Source organism: Exophiala bonariae (genome assembly GCF_035927105.1).
Source record: "Exophiala bonariae strain CCFEE 5792 chromosome Unknown scaffold_20, whole genome shotgun sequence".
NCBI lineage: Eukaryota > Fungi > Ascomycota > Eurotiomycetes > Chaetothyriales > Herpotrichiellaceae > Exophiala > Exophiala bonariae.
In genome coordinates this window covers 442,277-457,753 of record NW_027042495.1, presented here as the reverse complement: position 1 = coordinate 457,753, position 15,477 = coordinate 442,277, and the positions used below count along the sequence as shown (strand labels likewise).

Genomic DNA, 15,477 nt, shown 5'->3' with positions numbered 1-15,477 from the left:
GTGCAGACTGTCATTTTAATCGTCCCACTAATCAACTTCCTGAGATGATTTGCTCTCAGCTAAGCGCCGTTTGTCTACGAGGGATGTCGTCTTCAAGGTTTTGCGCTTCAGAGGTTGGCTAGTATCCCCCTTCAATGGTAGCTACGTTCTTCAAGAGTCGTCCGGTCAATTCAATACTCGTTGCTTTGTTGACAAAGCAACCCTCTAGCCTGGTTTGTGGAGATATACTTCTAGGATTGTGGAGCCAGATATTATCCCATGCTTTCGCTAGCATGTTCCCTTGGCCTACACCGGACCCAGTCGTTTGGATGGACATGTGGTAGGGCAACCCCACGAGTTATTAATTTTCTTGCACGCCATCATATACGGTTATTGCGTGTACTTGAGAACTGTACAATGCCTACTTCCCCTTTCGATCGATCTTGTTGCTCACCGTCTCCACACTCCGGCTGTCGATGACATGACATTTTCGCCCAGGCTATCGTTGCACAGTCATCCATTTTTGGTTGAGTGTATGGAAATACCAACTTATCAGGTTGCTGCGCATCTTCATCCAAGAAACCACAATCATTACGATACGAAATCTTTTACCATTGGCTCATACACCACAACTCTTTGTTGATTCATCGGCCATGGGGTCACTTGAGAATGGACCGAAGGATTCGAACAAGAAGCGTATATATCTCAATGCTTTCGACATGTTCACAGTTGGCCATTTGTCATTTGGTCAATGGAGGCGACCAGGCGACAGAGCTAGTGACAAACGACGAGATTTGACTTATTGGACTGACTTGGCCCGTCTGCTCGAACAAGGTGATATCAATGCCCTTTTCATTGCTGACACATATGGCCAATATGATGTTTACAAAAATTCATCTGACACAACTATCGTCACTGGCGCACAATTTCCAATGGGAGACCCAGCTGTGCCAATCTCTGCAATGGCATCGGTCACCAAGAATCTAGGCTTTGCTATCACAACGTCAACGACATATGAGGCTCCATACACAGTTGCTAGACGCTTCTCAACGCTCGATCATTTGACGAAAGGTCGCGTTGGGTGGAACATTGTAACTTCTTTCAAAGAATCTGGGGCTAAGGCCATCGGCATTGAGCAGGTCGATCACGACAAGCGGTACGTTGTCGCTGATGAGTATTTGCGGGTACTCTACAAGCTATGGGAAGGATCTTGGGCCGATGATGCTCTTTTGGAGGATCGCGAACACGGAATCTATGCAGATCCTAAAAGAATTAAAACAGTCAACCATCATGGCCAGTATTTCAATGTCGAAGGGCCTCATATCTTGGATCCCAGCCCACAGAGAACTCCATTCCTGTTCCAAGCTGGCACATCTCCTGCTGGCATCAAATTTGGTGCGACCCATAGCGAAGGCATATTTGTCTCAGGTCTTTCACCTGAGATACTTGCACCTCGAGTACGAGCAATACGGGCCAAAGCAACTGAGTTAGGACGTGACCCCCAGTCAATAAAGATTTTTGCCGTGGTCACTCCTGTCATTGGTAGGACGCACGAGGAAGCAGAAGCAAAATACCAGGAGGCACGCAAATACGCAAGTCATGAAGGCGGCCTAGCATTTTGGTCCGGCAATTCGGGTATTGACCTGGGAGAATTCGACCCTGACACCGAGATCTCAGAGAGCGATGCCAAAATCGATGGTCGTGTGCATTCCCTTGTATCCAGTCTTCAGTACCGTGGAAATGACATACCAAAGTGGACACCTAGGAATATCGGCCAACAGATATCCATCGGTGGCAATGGACCGGTACCAGTCGGAACGGCAGAGGAAGTTGCCGACGAGCTGGAGCGCTGGGTTGAACTTGCTGATCTCGATGGGTTCAATGTCGGTTACATTACTACTCCTGGCACTTTCGAGGAAGTAGTAAACCTCTTGGTACCTGAACTAAGACGAAGAGGAAGGTACACCCCTCAGGGAGAGCAAGGCACCATGAGAGAACGAATTTTCGGACCAGGCAACTCAAAGGTCAGGAGTGACCATCCTGCAAGCCAATATCGGTTCGACGTGTACGATGGTAAGTAGTGCCGCTCTAGAACACGCCCTCGATAGTACGGCTCGGTTCAGTCCTGGTGTACGTTCATCAAAATGATCTCTCCATTTGCGGAATTGTACGCTCTCAACTCTGGCATAGATATTTGACCGACATGACTCTCACGAAGAATGCCATCTGCATTGTGTGGAGACAGCTTTCTCCAGCTGTACCTCGGTATCTATGATAGGGTGCTTGTGGATGTCGCCATCAAGTGAGATGTTTGCGAAAAGGCGCCGAGTGGAAATGTAATTGGTCAGTCTCACGGCCCAGAGCTTCAAAATTCCGGCTTTGACGCGGCTCAATAATCAATATTCCAAGTTCCTGTGGCAGCAATGGTCAAAACATGTCTATACTTCAGCTCCACACTAGTGCGATTCCATCAATTAGTACCATGTGTGGATTTGCGTGTCAATGCCGAGTATCAAGTATCAAAGTCCTGGATAATCTGCAATGAGATATTCTCAGATGAAAGATTTGGTGGCATAATGGGAACATGAAAATGGTGAGAAACCCGATGTCATCATTTTCTAGCGGCTCCAATTTTTCAACCCAATATCATGCTAGACCTTTGTGGGATCTGCAGCCAGATAAACCCGGCCTGCACCCGTCTTTCACTTGGATGCGATATTGGATAAAAGGGACTCTGACCTGAGCATTGGAGTATTAAAAAAGACTATTTTTATCTCTGCCTCCAATACACTTCGACGTTCACAATTGGCAAGACCATTCCTTCCAAATCATCAAAGCTGAGTTCGTTCAAAGATGGATGCCGAAAACGGTGTGCATCAGGCACAGCATCAAGAACCAAAAACTAAATGGGCCCGGTTCCGAGAAATCATCTGGGATGGAGAGCGAGAGCCTGAAGAGCGACGACTAGTGCAGAAACTCGATATTTATTTAATGTGAGGGCATGCCTGTGCTTTGCGGTTCGATTTTCGTGATTGGCCTGACTGTCTTGCACAGGAGCTGGGCGACCTACGGCTACTTCATCAGGTTATTGGACTCTGGGAACATCAGTATGTTCAAGCTTGATTCTTTTAGACCTTAAATCGACTGTACCTAACAGCTACAGTTAATGCCTACGTCTCCGGAATGAAAGAAGATTTGAACTTTCATGGCAATCAGTACAATTTGCTGGCTACTTTCTTTACATGCGGATATCTGGTCGGCCAGATCCCTTCGCAGCTGCTCCTCACCAGATTCCGTGCCTCGTGGTATCTCCCAACAGCTGAACTCTGTTGGTCGATTATCACATTTGGCTTTGCAGGAGTGCAGAATGTAAGGACGGTCTTTGCACTCAGATTCGTAATAGGAATGCTTGAAAGTCCATTCGCCGTCGGCGTTATCACAGTCATGGGTGGTTACTACACGAAAAGAGAGCTTGCTAAACGCATCGCAATCTTTTATTCCGCAAGCTATGCAGCTTCCATGTTCAGTGGCTATCTTCAGGCTGGGATATATAGGGGGCTGGACGGCAGACTTGGCCTCGCAGGTTGGAGGTGGCTGTTCATCTTCTGCGGCATCATATCACTCCCAGGCGCTTTCTGGGGCTACTACGCCGTCCCAGATAACCCGTACAACTCCAAGGCACGATGGATGAAGCCGGAAGAAAAGCAGGCGTACATCGCTCGCATGGAGGTTGTTGACCGTCGAAGGCCTGTCCCGCTGTCATGGGCGAAAATCCGCAAGATTTTGTCAGGTTGGAGGCTTTATGTGATGGTTTTGACCTTGATATGCCATTGCGTCGTGACTCAGCCTCTAAACTATTTTTCTGTGTGGCTGAAGTCATTGAATCGCTTCTCGGTATATCAAATCAATCTCTTCCCAACCGCAGCACAGGCACTGGGTTTAGTCACGACATTAACTTACTCGTGGATCTCAGACGCTCTAGGTGGGAAGAGGTGGCAGCTGTTGATCGTGCCAGCTGTCTTCAACTTTGTGGGTATGGTCATCGTTGCTTCATATCCGAACTACGGGGCAGTGTTCTTTGGATATCTGATCAATGCTGCTTCCTGGGGTTTTTGGCCAGTGCTCTATGTAAGTTCAACAAAAATATTCCCATCTTGCAGGTATAAAAACTAGTTCAAAAGCTGACAGACCAAACTCCAGGCATGGGCCAACGAGTTTTGCCATGATGACGCAGAGGAACGTGCCATCGTGATAGGCGTTGCCCAAACTTTTGGTCAAGCCTTCATCGCTTGGGTGCCAGTCTTAGTCTTGAATGTCGGGAAATACGCTCCTCGTTTTCATCTAGGCTTCAGCGTCATGAGTGGTGTCAGTGTTCTGCAGTTTGCCATGATCTTCGTCCTCAGGTTCTTTGTGAAACGACAGACGGCACAAGAAGAGTTGCAAAAACAACAGGCAGTTGACTCAGCTATCGATGGCGACTCCGATGGTATATATAATAAGAGATCAGATGCCAGCAACAGGGGTGATGGTGTTGAGTCACTGAAGGACCCTGCCCATGTCACTGAGGTTCGTGACAAGTATTGACAACAACAAGCTCTCACTAGCCCGAGCATCGTCATGGCTTACATGGAGTGATGATAGAGCACAAGAGAATAGCAGTAAATCGCTAATGAGTAAAGCCAGCCTTGATTTTACAGGTTGTCACATGACGAAGGCTCTTCTTTACCTAGCGGGGTATCTAATTACAACTCCATCTATCACTTTACAATACGCAACCATCTATCCCCAACAAGTCACGTTTATTGTATAGGCCACTGACGGTCTGCCGAGTCTAATGTTACATCACCTCTTCGGAACATAAAGCCTTTGATACAATCGACTGTCGACGCATGGGAAACTAGGCGGGAGCGCAATTGTTTCTGATCTCTCGAAAGTGGGCTCCGAACCATACACTGCGTTCCCTATTTCACAGGGGAATCGGCTTTCTACTCGGGTTCTAGTCTTGAATGCGAGATCATGGGAATCTGATGCAATCGACCTCAGAACGATAAGATAGCCATTTCTCCATTTCGCCATTTTGCCATCCACATTTGTCACCAATATCTCGGCCCCTATGTCCATCCAGGAGCAATCCCTTTTCTTTGAGAAGCTTCCGCCCGAGATTCGGCTCAAGATTTACAAGTATGTGATCGATAGCGCAATAGGCCTCTACGATCGAGAATGGATTTGGGATGAAGGCGAGAAGGGAGACGAAATAGTCCCGAAGGATGGCCTCAGATTTGATGGGCTTCAATTGCTCAGGGCTTCCAAGAAATTGTTCCACGAATCGGTTGCATACGCCAACAGCACTTTGCAAGAGGTGAAATGCTCCAGCGACTGGTTTGATTTAGTTAATGGAGACAACAATGTATGGCAGTTCTTCGGGCGGTTCCCTCCAGTCCTTTGTCACCGCCTGATGAAGGTCGTGATGTTTGCTTCAAATCTGGATGTTGAACAACTCCCACTTTCAGTGAATTGGCAGGATAGTTTTAGTCCCAAGAGTCACCATTTCCCAAACTTGCGAGTGGTTGAAGTCTGGAAGGATGTTGGCCGTGGGTTTTCGATGACACAGACAAGCGGCTTCTGTGACCATGTCGCAAACCTACTTTTGTGCCCAGATGGGCCTCAAAACTTTGGCGTCGACCACGCTTTCATCCAGAAAACGACCTTCGGTCCGAATTTCATCCATCCTCAACTCGCTGATTTCTTTCATACCAACAATTTCATTGTGCATGTGAAGATCAATTTAAGGGTTTCCGTATGGGAGCAGTACGGAGGTTGGCCATACCGGCATGGTTGGCGTAAAATATGGATCGATGACTACTTCAAGCATGTGAGTCAAATGTATGAGAAGTTTTCACACTACACTGACAGTTGAGATAGACTTTGGTGTGGACCGAAGATCATGTTGCTCTAATAGATTGTCCTGATATGAGGCAGGAGCACTGGTACCCAGAATGGGTTGCTTCGCCTCGATATCAGCGGGAGTTCGATTTCCTCCTGGACCGCGACGACATTGATATGAATACTCTTTTCGTTATATGTATTGATGATGCAACCGGAGAATGGGGCAACGACAGGCATGACCGGAAATGCGAAAGCTGGTCTGACGAGGATGAAGGAGGGAGACGAGTGTTGCATCGGTTCAAAATGCCCCGCGGTTCGGACAAATCGTGCGATACTAGCATCCGAGACATTTTGGTCACCGGAGAGCTCAGTATTCAGGATTCTGGGCTAGAAGAGCAGACCGAGGTAGTTTATTCACGGTATGGATGATTGAGAGACTGGGTGGAACAAAGCAAGCTCGCAATTGGCCATGGTTGAGCCACGGAATGGATACTTACCGTCGGCCACTATGTCTCTGTGTCTCTTATATGTGTTTTAATGGGCATGCAACTTTATGATTTGAATGACTCTCATATCTCGTTCAAGACATGACCTCGGTACTGCATGTGGAGTTTATCCTTCCAGCCGTGCGTAGCTTCTATATTGGGGCTACGACAGACAGGGGCTAGAGCACATAGAGAGTAGAGGATATACTTCGGCCGTGGTCGGTGAAGCTGATAGCTCACTGCAAATCTAAAGTCTCCAGCCCAAATTATAGCTAACAGTTTCAGTGGGGAACTAGCTTCTAAGGAGCCATGGTTGTCCTCTGTGGCAAATGATGATAATGAAAGGGTAATTCATCGAAATGCTTCTGTGCGCACGGTAATCCAACTTCTACTTCATGCTAGACGCATGGCCGTGCACGCTGAGATTTCTAGCACTACGCATAATGGGCTGATCCTTAGGGTGAAACCTCCTATCTGGTGACAGCCTCGTCTATGGCACAAACGCGTGCTTTGCCATGGTGGGACTCACGACCAGTGAACATGTACAGCTCATGCACGATGCCAGCTGTGATTATTAGCATTCGTTCCTTTGTCCCCTTCCTTCTTCTCGTACAAATAAAATGCTCGCATGGTCTGAAAAGGTAGGCAGACAGCTTCAGAAATCATCGCATACAAGTCTCCAGCTCTGACACCGAAAGGGATAAACCTATACACAAGGAGACGAAATTATATCGACCAATGCTCGCCATAATGGCTTCTCAAAGCCTCAATCAATCAATGTTGGCCAGATTCAAGGCACAGACGTCGCCTCAAACACAGTCTCCGCTCCTAGAGAGACTGCCGATCGAAATCCGTCTACAGGTATATAAACTCATCCTCGACCAGATCACAGTGCAAGATGAACGACGCCAAAGCGGAGCGTGGCGAATTGAGGGGCCTCAGATACTAGCAGTGTGCAAGAAAGGATTCTGTGAAGCCCTTGAATATGCTACTCGCGTCTCATACATCTTGGACTGGAGAAGGCAGAATACTAATACCATACCTGCATTCTTTGATGCCTTCCCGATGAAATTACGCCACCGTCTCGAGAAGATAACTCTCCAGGCAGGGCGATTTCCATTGAGAAAGTGGGATTCAGAACTCAGTGTAAGTGGCTTCTCAGCATTAAGAGTGATTGAGCTGGTAAATGGAGAAAATCAAGCAACTGCAATCGAGGACAGGGATAAGCCAGCATTCTTCGACCAAGTTGCCAACCTCATCCGGTGTCTCGATGGCCCAAATGCATTTGAGAGCGAGGATAACTTCGCCACCCAGGCCCTGGCAACCTACTGCAGCCCGACATTTGTGCACTACCTCCAGACTTCCAACGTCCTGGTCCGAACAAAAATCGATCTGCGCTTCAAAGTCTGGGAAAGATTCAAGCCCGAAACTCCATTTCAGGTAGGATGGAAAGCAATATCCGTCTTCGAGTACTGGGACCTTACTATCGAATGGCAACGCGACAGTGTCAAGCTTGTCGATTGTCCTGATCTGAGGGACCGGCGTTGGTACCCACGGTGGACGGAAGTACCGAAATACTACCGCGAATTTGAGTTTCTATCTGGAGTCGAGGAGCTTCCAGAGGATGTGCCTTATGTTGTCTGCATCGATCACGCGCTACCTTGTAGCTGGGGGGATGATTGGGGTCTTATGGAGTTTATTCCTGGTAGTTGGCATTAGGGGAGAGAATGCATGCATTCTATAAGGGCAAGTCATTATCTAGTTACTGTGATGAGGGATAAATAGTACAAAGTCCAATGCGCATGCTGAAACAACGTGCTCAACAGACCACACACTATGCCTAAGGCAGGACCTCAGCTGCCAAGTGATGAAATATACTGTGCAAGATCTTCGTGGACCATGGGGAAAGCATTTAGATGCCTAGTTTAAATCGCACTTGAAGCGTGACTTCTTGAATATTTTGCATGGAATTTAGAATTCCACGGACAAACAGCAAGGTGGACGACCTGAAGACAAGAACGAATGAGATAGCTTGAGCATTCTATCAACGTGATCTTTTATTTTCTTTTCAAATAGATGACAGGAGCAAGAGTCTGAGATAGAAACACCACATCATCATCCACAGCAACACAGACGCACACTTCCCAATGACACACTCACTCCTGCCCTCGCTCAGCATAAACACTCGCCTCCCCTTTCGCCATATAATCGAAGCTCTCATCGCTGGTGGTAGTGGCCGGCGGACTCGGCGTACCAGCGTCATCCTCATCAAACGCAACCACCTTCCCAGCCAATTCATCCTCATAATCCGCGTCGTCGTCCTCAGCACCACCAACGCGTCGTCCCTCCCACAACAAGCCGTCACCATAGCCCCAACCCAACCCCTTCTTCGAGCGCTTCACCTCCTCCTCCATCAGACTGAACCCACCTTTCCCACCCTTGACCCCGATCTCATTCAACGGCAGCGTCCGCCGATGCCACTCGCCGAGAAACATGCCCTCGGGGTCCGACTCATCTCTTACCTTGAGGAAATCCGCCATGTCGGCGCCGTACATATCTCCGATCTCGCCGCTGGTCGTGTACGCGAAGTTCTTGGCCCAGTGCGGCTTGCCGCCCATGTCGCGCATCAGGTACTCGAAGGCGCGGTAGTATGTCTCGTGACACGGCGGGTCACGGCCGTAGGGCCGATACAGCGTCGCGTTGAGATACAGCGTTGGCTCGTCCTTGTCGGTCGGGTCGAGAAACGGGCGCACACCGGATTTATTGGCGCTGGTGTTGGTGACGCGCACTTCGACCGGACAGTGCACCCAGACGCCCTTGCTGGAGATGGGAATGCGGGAGCTCGCGTCGTCGTGGTTGATCCATGCGCCGAGTCTCTCCAGCGCCTCGGGTCCCTTGGAAAGTGGGAGGGCCCACTCGTTCACGAACTGACTATACAGACAGTCCATCAGGAGGCCTTGACGCGCGGGCTGCACGGCGGACATGACGAACGAGCCCGGCTTGAAGCCGTATTGCATCCCGAAGATGAACCATTCCACCCATGGCAGGATACGTGGAAAGGTGTTAGACAGATACAGCAGATTGTGGTAAACGTAGTAGCCGAATTTGCCGCCATAAAAGGTGGTGTTAGGGGAATGCAGTGCATCGGTGCTCTTCTTGCCGCGCCAAATCACAGCTCGCTTGAGATATGGCAGCCACCAGACCCTGGTGAATTCTGCATCGGTCCAAAGGGTCTTGGACCAGTCGTCGGTGACGGACTTCAGAGTGTGCAGGGATTGAGACCAAGAAACGTTGAAGTCCGGCACAGCCTGCAGGGTGATTTCGGTGATGATTCCCAGCGAGCCCAGGGAGAGCAGGGCGGCGCGGAAGAGGTCTTCATTCTTGCTAGCGGAACACGTGACGAGCTGGGAGTTGGAGAGCAGGATCGTCAACGACGTGATGGACTGCGATATCAGACCGTGTTTCAGACTCGAGCCATGCGTGCCGGTCGAAATGACACCCGCGACGGACTGCACGTCGATGGAGCCGAGGTTGGGCAGGGTGTAGCCATCCTTGGCCAACTCTAAATTGAGGTTGTGCAACGACATGCCGGCCTGGAAGCGGGTCAGGCCAGCAGTGTTGTCAACATTCCTTTCGAGTATTTGCGAGAGATTGTCGAGATTGATCAGCCATGATGATGTACATGTCAGATCGGAGGGAGAATGGCCAAAGCCGGTGACACACAGTCGCTTCCTGGTACGGCGTGCCGCGGTAACGATTTTCTGTAGTTCAGGCACCGACCATGGCTGGAAGTAGAGCTCTGGCCGAGAGAAAAATGTCTGCGCCCAGGTATGATGCAGATAGCGCGTTTTGGGATTAAACGGGACTGAATCATCCATGCGAGAAAGCTCGCGCCTTAACTTTGCGTCGAGATAGACATTGTCGGTAGGCCCCGATGAGAGGTGGGATGTGTTGGGATTCGGTTGGGGGAGGTTAGGAGCCGCCCAGTCCATCTTGTGATTTGCTAAAAGCTAGTCGAAGGCGTTTTGCGATTGACGGGTAAGTTAACGCATAGTTGACGACCAGATCAGCGAGTTCATTTCAGTGATTAGATGGATGTAGCACGGACATGGGGAAATGGAGATGAGGGAGAAATTAATAAAGTTCCGAGACGACATCATGATAGCTGGTAGTCAACCGAGGATCTATTATGTAATCAATCGTTCGTCTCATTGGTTACAATTCCACGACACTTTCTGACTGCCCGATCGCCCAGGCTCAGGCTCTGGCTCTGGCCTTTTAAAATGCTACTAAAGTGTTTCCCCTGGCAAGAACATAATCAAATCATCGTTCAGATAGGGTGCACACGGAAGCTTTTGATCATACACAATGACAGCTTTTTCCTCATCTATCAATCATCATACTCCAAGGTCGTACGACCTGACGGTGCCCAAATGTTACCCATTCATTTCATCCACCTCATCCTGAACGCCGTGTGGCAAGACTCCCTACCAGGGAAATATACAGCAATGATTTCAAGTCGAATGTGACAAAAGCGTCAGTGTAACAGCATCCTTCAATAGTTGAGGGATGGAGTGTTTGTAGAGAAATCACCACTCAGGTCATAATGCGAGGTCCAGCTCTTGTGCAACTGCTTCAAGTCGGACACAGACCTGATTGTCACCTGATGGTGCTCTCGTAGGAGACCATTTTCGGAAGACTGCTTTGATTTCTTGGGGTGGGTCACCAAGTACGGTATAACAGTTGGGAATCAGGGGTCTATCCTGAACCGACGGACAAAGTACCGCGATTTCCTGCGCAACTTGTAGAGCTGTGATGAATTCGGCAGGCTTTTTGGCCAGTGAGCCAATGATACTAGAGACTTAGGTTAGTCAAACATCCAAGAAATAGTAAATCAAAACTTACACATAAATAGTATTGTAGGCATCGAGGATGTAAATGTGATTGGCATCCAGATCCCGCTGGGTAAAAGGCGAAATTTCCTCAACAAGTGCTCTGGGAGATTGCTTCGGAGGTGAAGATGCTCGCAGTCCCCAGAAGCCACCTGATGATTTTGGTCGGTCATGCTCCACACGATACAATCGGCTGGAATGATCTTTGGAGTGCTCTGCACCCGAACGAGTCTCAGAATTCGGGGTTTTCTTTGGTGCAGAGCTGAAGGAGTCCCAAAAGCCGCTAGGTTCAGACCCCTCGGAGATTTCCTCAATCTCTCCAGTCAGACCCAGATCCATACCAATCAGTCTTGCACAGCCGACGTCCTCTTGATTACTACCATCGCCTTTCCAAAGGTAGAGTTTTCCGAACTTAGCGGAGATCAAGAAAGGAAAGCCAGAGATCAAATTTGAGCCTGTGAATTCGACTTCGTCAAATGCCACATGTCCAAGATGGCGTCTGCCGCAGAGCATGTAAAGAGCAGATGATTTACTCTTTCGGATGATGAGAATTCCACCAAGGGCTTGGAAGAACTCGGAACTTTCCTTCCCTTGCTTGACCACCTCAAGTTTGGCGCTGTTATCGCGGGCAACCTTGCGGCAGAAGAGCTGCGCGTCTTCAACAGCAGCTTCGGGTACTTCATCACCACACCAGAGATATGTTTCAGTAGTCTTGGCCCCAGTAGGAGACTGCATGGTATGAACACACAAATACATGCATTCCTCGAACAAAATGTGCTCCTGCTGAGGTGGCATTGCTGTTCGTTTCCCATCGCCGGTTACCTCCCAAATTTGCTTGCTCAGTGTTTTGGACTTTTCCGAGGGCTTGTTCTGCGACACTAGGAATGCTTGAGTGTCAAATTCAGCCTTCTCTCCTACTTGCGGTGAGGTACCAAAGAATGTTACGAGCTGTGTCTTGACCTTAGAGTGTGATTTATCCATTGGCTTTGGCTTACTGGGCGATGGCCGGAAGCGAGACGGAGCAGGTCCAGTCTCTGGAGGCGGAGTCAACTCCGGAGTAGCAGCAACTTTGCGGGATGACGGCTCAAGTTGGAGGCCTAGACCTTTAGGCTTGCTTTGGGTACTGGGTGTAGATTTGCTGGTATTGTCCATGCTAGGTTTTGACTTAGGAGTATTGAGATTGGATTTGCTTGGTGTTAGTGGTCGGCTGTTGGGAGCAGGTGGCAAGAGCGAAGGAAGATTTTTCTCGCCATCGGATTCAGGAGGTGACGCAACGTCCGCTGGTCGGTCTGCAAGAACCGCAAACTTCTTCGGAGTAGCGGGTTTTGCTGACAGATCCTTTTCCATATCTTTCGACATTAAAGGTTTTGCTCCAGACCGCAGCTCGGCATACTTAGGGGAGACAATCGGTTTGGTCTCTGAAGTTGATTGCTTGGAGTCTGGTTTTGCAGCACGTGCCTGAATAGCTCCCTCGTCGATGGTTGAAATATTGGGTTTGGCGTTTGTACTATCTTGGGCGTGTCTATCCTCGTTCTCATGCAGTTTGGGAAGTTCGATGTTTGAACTGGGTTTTCGAGGGGTTGGTTTGGGTCCTCTCGATTGCTCAGAAGTTTCAGCTTTATTGACAACAATGGTACTTGCGATGGGAGGTCCTAAGATGGTTGGTTGTGTGGTAGCAGGGGTTGCGATGAAGGGTTTTGCGGCTGCAGCAGATGTCGTGGCTGGTTTTGAAACCGGAGGGTATGACATGGATGGCTTCGGCGACGGTAGAGGCGCAACTTTGACTTGCACCGGTTCAGCTTCAGGTGCAGGCTTCTGTTCGCTCGAAGCTGACTTGGTTTGGGCAGCAGAGGTGGCCTTGGGAGTGCGTCTCTTCGGGCCTTTAGCTCTTCCTTTTGTCACATGGGTCAGCTCGCTCGATTCTGTGGCTTGGTCTTTGTCTTGCACCGCACTTGTCGAAGTATTGGTACCGGTAACTTTGTCTTCTGCTGGCCGAGGACTGCCACTGCGCGACAAAATTCCAGCCAGAGCAGGATTGAGGCGAGCGGCCAGCTTACTGTTCTCGGGAATTCTGGCTTTGGATCCTGCCTGGACTGATGGCAAATCATTCGTCTTGGCTTCGCTGATTTCGGGATTTGTGTTAGTCTTACGCAATGTAGACGGTAGAATTTTCCCAGAAATGGTTGTTGGCGACGCTTTGGTACCGATGGACTCCTCTGATAGTGATTTTGTCTGTAGGAAGGAGGGCGATTCTTGGGTCGAAACGCTTTCTTTCTTCGAGCCCAGTGGCTTTGGTGGGAGATCACGGGACAATGCTGGTGTGGCTGGCTTGTCGTTGAAAACCCTGTTGACTTCGATTATTTCAGTGGATGGACCAGTCTTGTGCAAGCCAATACGTTTGGCTAGTGCCTCGGGCACAGGTTCAGTTGGCTTTGGTGAATTCAGAGACTCTGGTCGTTTGCCTATCGATCCACTACCAGTCTTCATTGCTTCCCTTTTTTGCAAAATACTTTCTTTGAATTCATCAACTCGCTTACTTGGCTGTGGCCCACCGGTGACACTCAAAGCCGCCTTACCCTGAGTAATATTGCTCTTGAGGATATCCGGAGCAACGTAATTCTGTGTTTGGGTTCGCTTGAGCTTGCCAAATACGGCTTTGAACTCTGGTTCATCGTTCGCATTTGCTGTTGATGGAGCTTGGCGAGACTTGAGACTTGCACGAAAATCGGTCTTGGGTTGCGTTTGCGGCTTTGGTTTTAGGACAGGTGGTTTGAATTCCGATTTTGCTTCTGGACTAGAAATACTCATCGAGCCAGAAATGGCAGATTGTTTGGCAGGTGTAGTAGCAGGAATCACTGGCTCAATGGGTTTCTCATCCGCTGTAGGTTTTACAGTAACGGGCGTGATATTTCGCTTTGAGGGTATCGCAGGTTTACCACTGGAGCTATCCAACGCATTGGCAGTCGAAGGAGGTGACCTAAGCGGAGTCTTTACCGAGTCGTCAGCTTCTGACATCGGTCTTGTATTCTTAGCCCCAGTCTTGGAAAATATGTCACCCGAAGAATTGGGAAGGACAGGGGATGTCTGATCAATTGGTGGCGACTTCAGAGGCTTGGTGATGACAGCGGTCTTTTTGAAATCATGCAGGTCCTCGGAAGAAAGAGTTGTACTCTCCTTGCTTCGCTGCATATTGAGCTTCCAAGCTGGAGTTTCAACTTTCACAGGGGTGAAACGGGGCGATTCAGGCTTGTTAAGGGCACTCTCAAGCCAGCTTGCTTTGGTCGGACTCCATCGACGGGTTTCCAATGCCTTTGAGGGACTTCGAGATAAAAGACTCTCTTGTGGTGGAGGTGTAGCTGGCCGAGATTGTCGGATAGGAGATTCTGGGGGGTTTTCATCTCGCTCGCTTACAGCTCTATCTTTGGATGAGCTTGCTGACTCATCCTGTGGCTGCGGCAGGGGTCTACCCCGTGTTACAGGAATAGGGTCAGTGCCATGACTTGAAACTGGTCTAGAGCTCGACAAGGGAGAGGAAGTTCCCTCTCTTACAGCCCGAGTGTCTTTCGAGGAAGTTCTGCTATGACCTGGCGTGTAGCCACTCACTCCTGTCAGGTGTGCGGGTCTTGAGGTAGCCACAGAATCTCCTCGCTTTAAACCTGCGTTGGCTTGTACACTCCATCTCTTGTTTACGCTGTCAGATCTCTTCATCATTGCACTTTGAACGAAGCCACCCAAGCCTTTGGTGGGCGATGGCGGACGACCCGCTGATGACATGATACTCGACGTTCGACCGAGACCAACGGAATCTCCATCCGTAGTGTTGCCCAAATCTAATGGCTTAAACGAGGGTAGGTCTAGGATTGGAGATTTCGATGACAAGGAGACCATTGAAGCAGGCCTTACGGGAGTTGAGGTGTCGGGACTCGAGCGCGGTTGCATAGAGAAGGTCGATACTGTCTTCAGAGGAGAAGGGGGTGGTGTCGGTTTCTGAGGCTCAATTCCAACAGCGGTACTTGAGTCTCTGGACATGCCTGGAAGCTTGATACCACGGCTAAAGGCCGTTGTCGAATCTTGGTCGAATTCATTTTTGCGGTATGCTGCTGACCCAATGCCGCGATCTGCCGTTTGACGGAACCACGCAGGGTCTTTGCCCGCTAACGACGCAGCGATATCCTTCCTTGACATCTCCTCTGGGGTTTTTGGTGGACTCGTAGACATATTGGTGAATGAATCGG

The 15,477-nt window shown here is 49.4% G+C and overlaps 5 protein-coding genes across 5 annotated transcripts; 4 read left to right on the top strand and 1 right to left on the bottom strand.

Annotated features, from left to right (window-relative positions):
* Positions 1–632: 632 nt before the first annotated feature.
* Positions 633–2,060, top strand: LTR84_005460 (uncharacterized protein; the record flags this gene model as incomplete). Its single annotated transcript, XM_064849029.1, has 1 exon — positions 633–2,060. The coding sequence occupies one exon, from the start codon at positions 633–635 to the stop codon at positions 2,058–2,060; it is 1,428 nt and encodes a 475-aa protein (XP_064704243.1).
* A 772-nt stretch (positions 2,061–2,832) lies between these two features.
* LTR84_005459 (uncharacterized protein) lies at positions 2,833–4,563 on the top strand (the record flags this gene model as incomplete). Its single annotated transcript, XM_064849028.1, has 4 exons — positions 2,833–2,972; positions 3,034–3,086; positions 3,143–4,107; positions 4,180–4,563. 4 exons carry the CDS (start codon positions 2,833–2,835, stop codon positions 4,561–4,563), a joined length of 1,542 nt encoding a protein of 513 aa, XP_064704242.1.
* A 529-nt stretch (positions 4,564–5,092) lies between these two features.
* Positions 5,093–6,294, top strand: LTR84_005458 (uncharacterized protein; the record flags this gene model as incomplete). Its single annotated transcript, XM_064849027.1, has 2 exons — positions 5,093–5,851; positions 5,902–6,294. 2 exons carry the CDS (start codon positions 5,093–5,095, stop codon positions 6,292–6,294), a joined length of 1,152 nt encoding a protein of 383 aa, XP_064704241.1.
* An 806-nt stretch (positions 6,295–7,100) lies between these two features.
* LTR84_005457 (uncharacterized protein) lies at positions 7,101–8,069 on the top strand (the record flags this gene model as incomplete). The annotated part of the gene is made up of 1 exon (XM_064849026.1): positions 7,101–8,069. The coding sequence occupies one exon, from the start codon at positions 7,101–7,103 to the stop codon at positions 8,067–8,069; it is 969 nt and encodes a 322-aa protein (XP_064704240.1).
* Positions 8,070–8,506: 437 nt separating this feature from the next.
* LTR84_005456 (uncharacterized protein) lies at positions 8,507–10,342 on the bottom strand (the record flags this gene model as incomplete). Its single annotated transcript, XM_064849025.1, has 1 exon — positions 8,507–10,342. The coding sequence occupies one exon, from the start codon at positions 10,340–10,342 to the stop codon at positions 8,507–8,509; it is 1,836 nt and encodes a 611-aa protein (XP_064704239.1).
* Between the last annotated feature and the right edge of the window lie 5,135 nt (positions 10,343–15,477).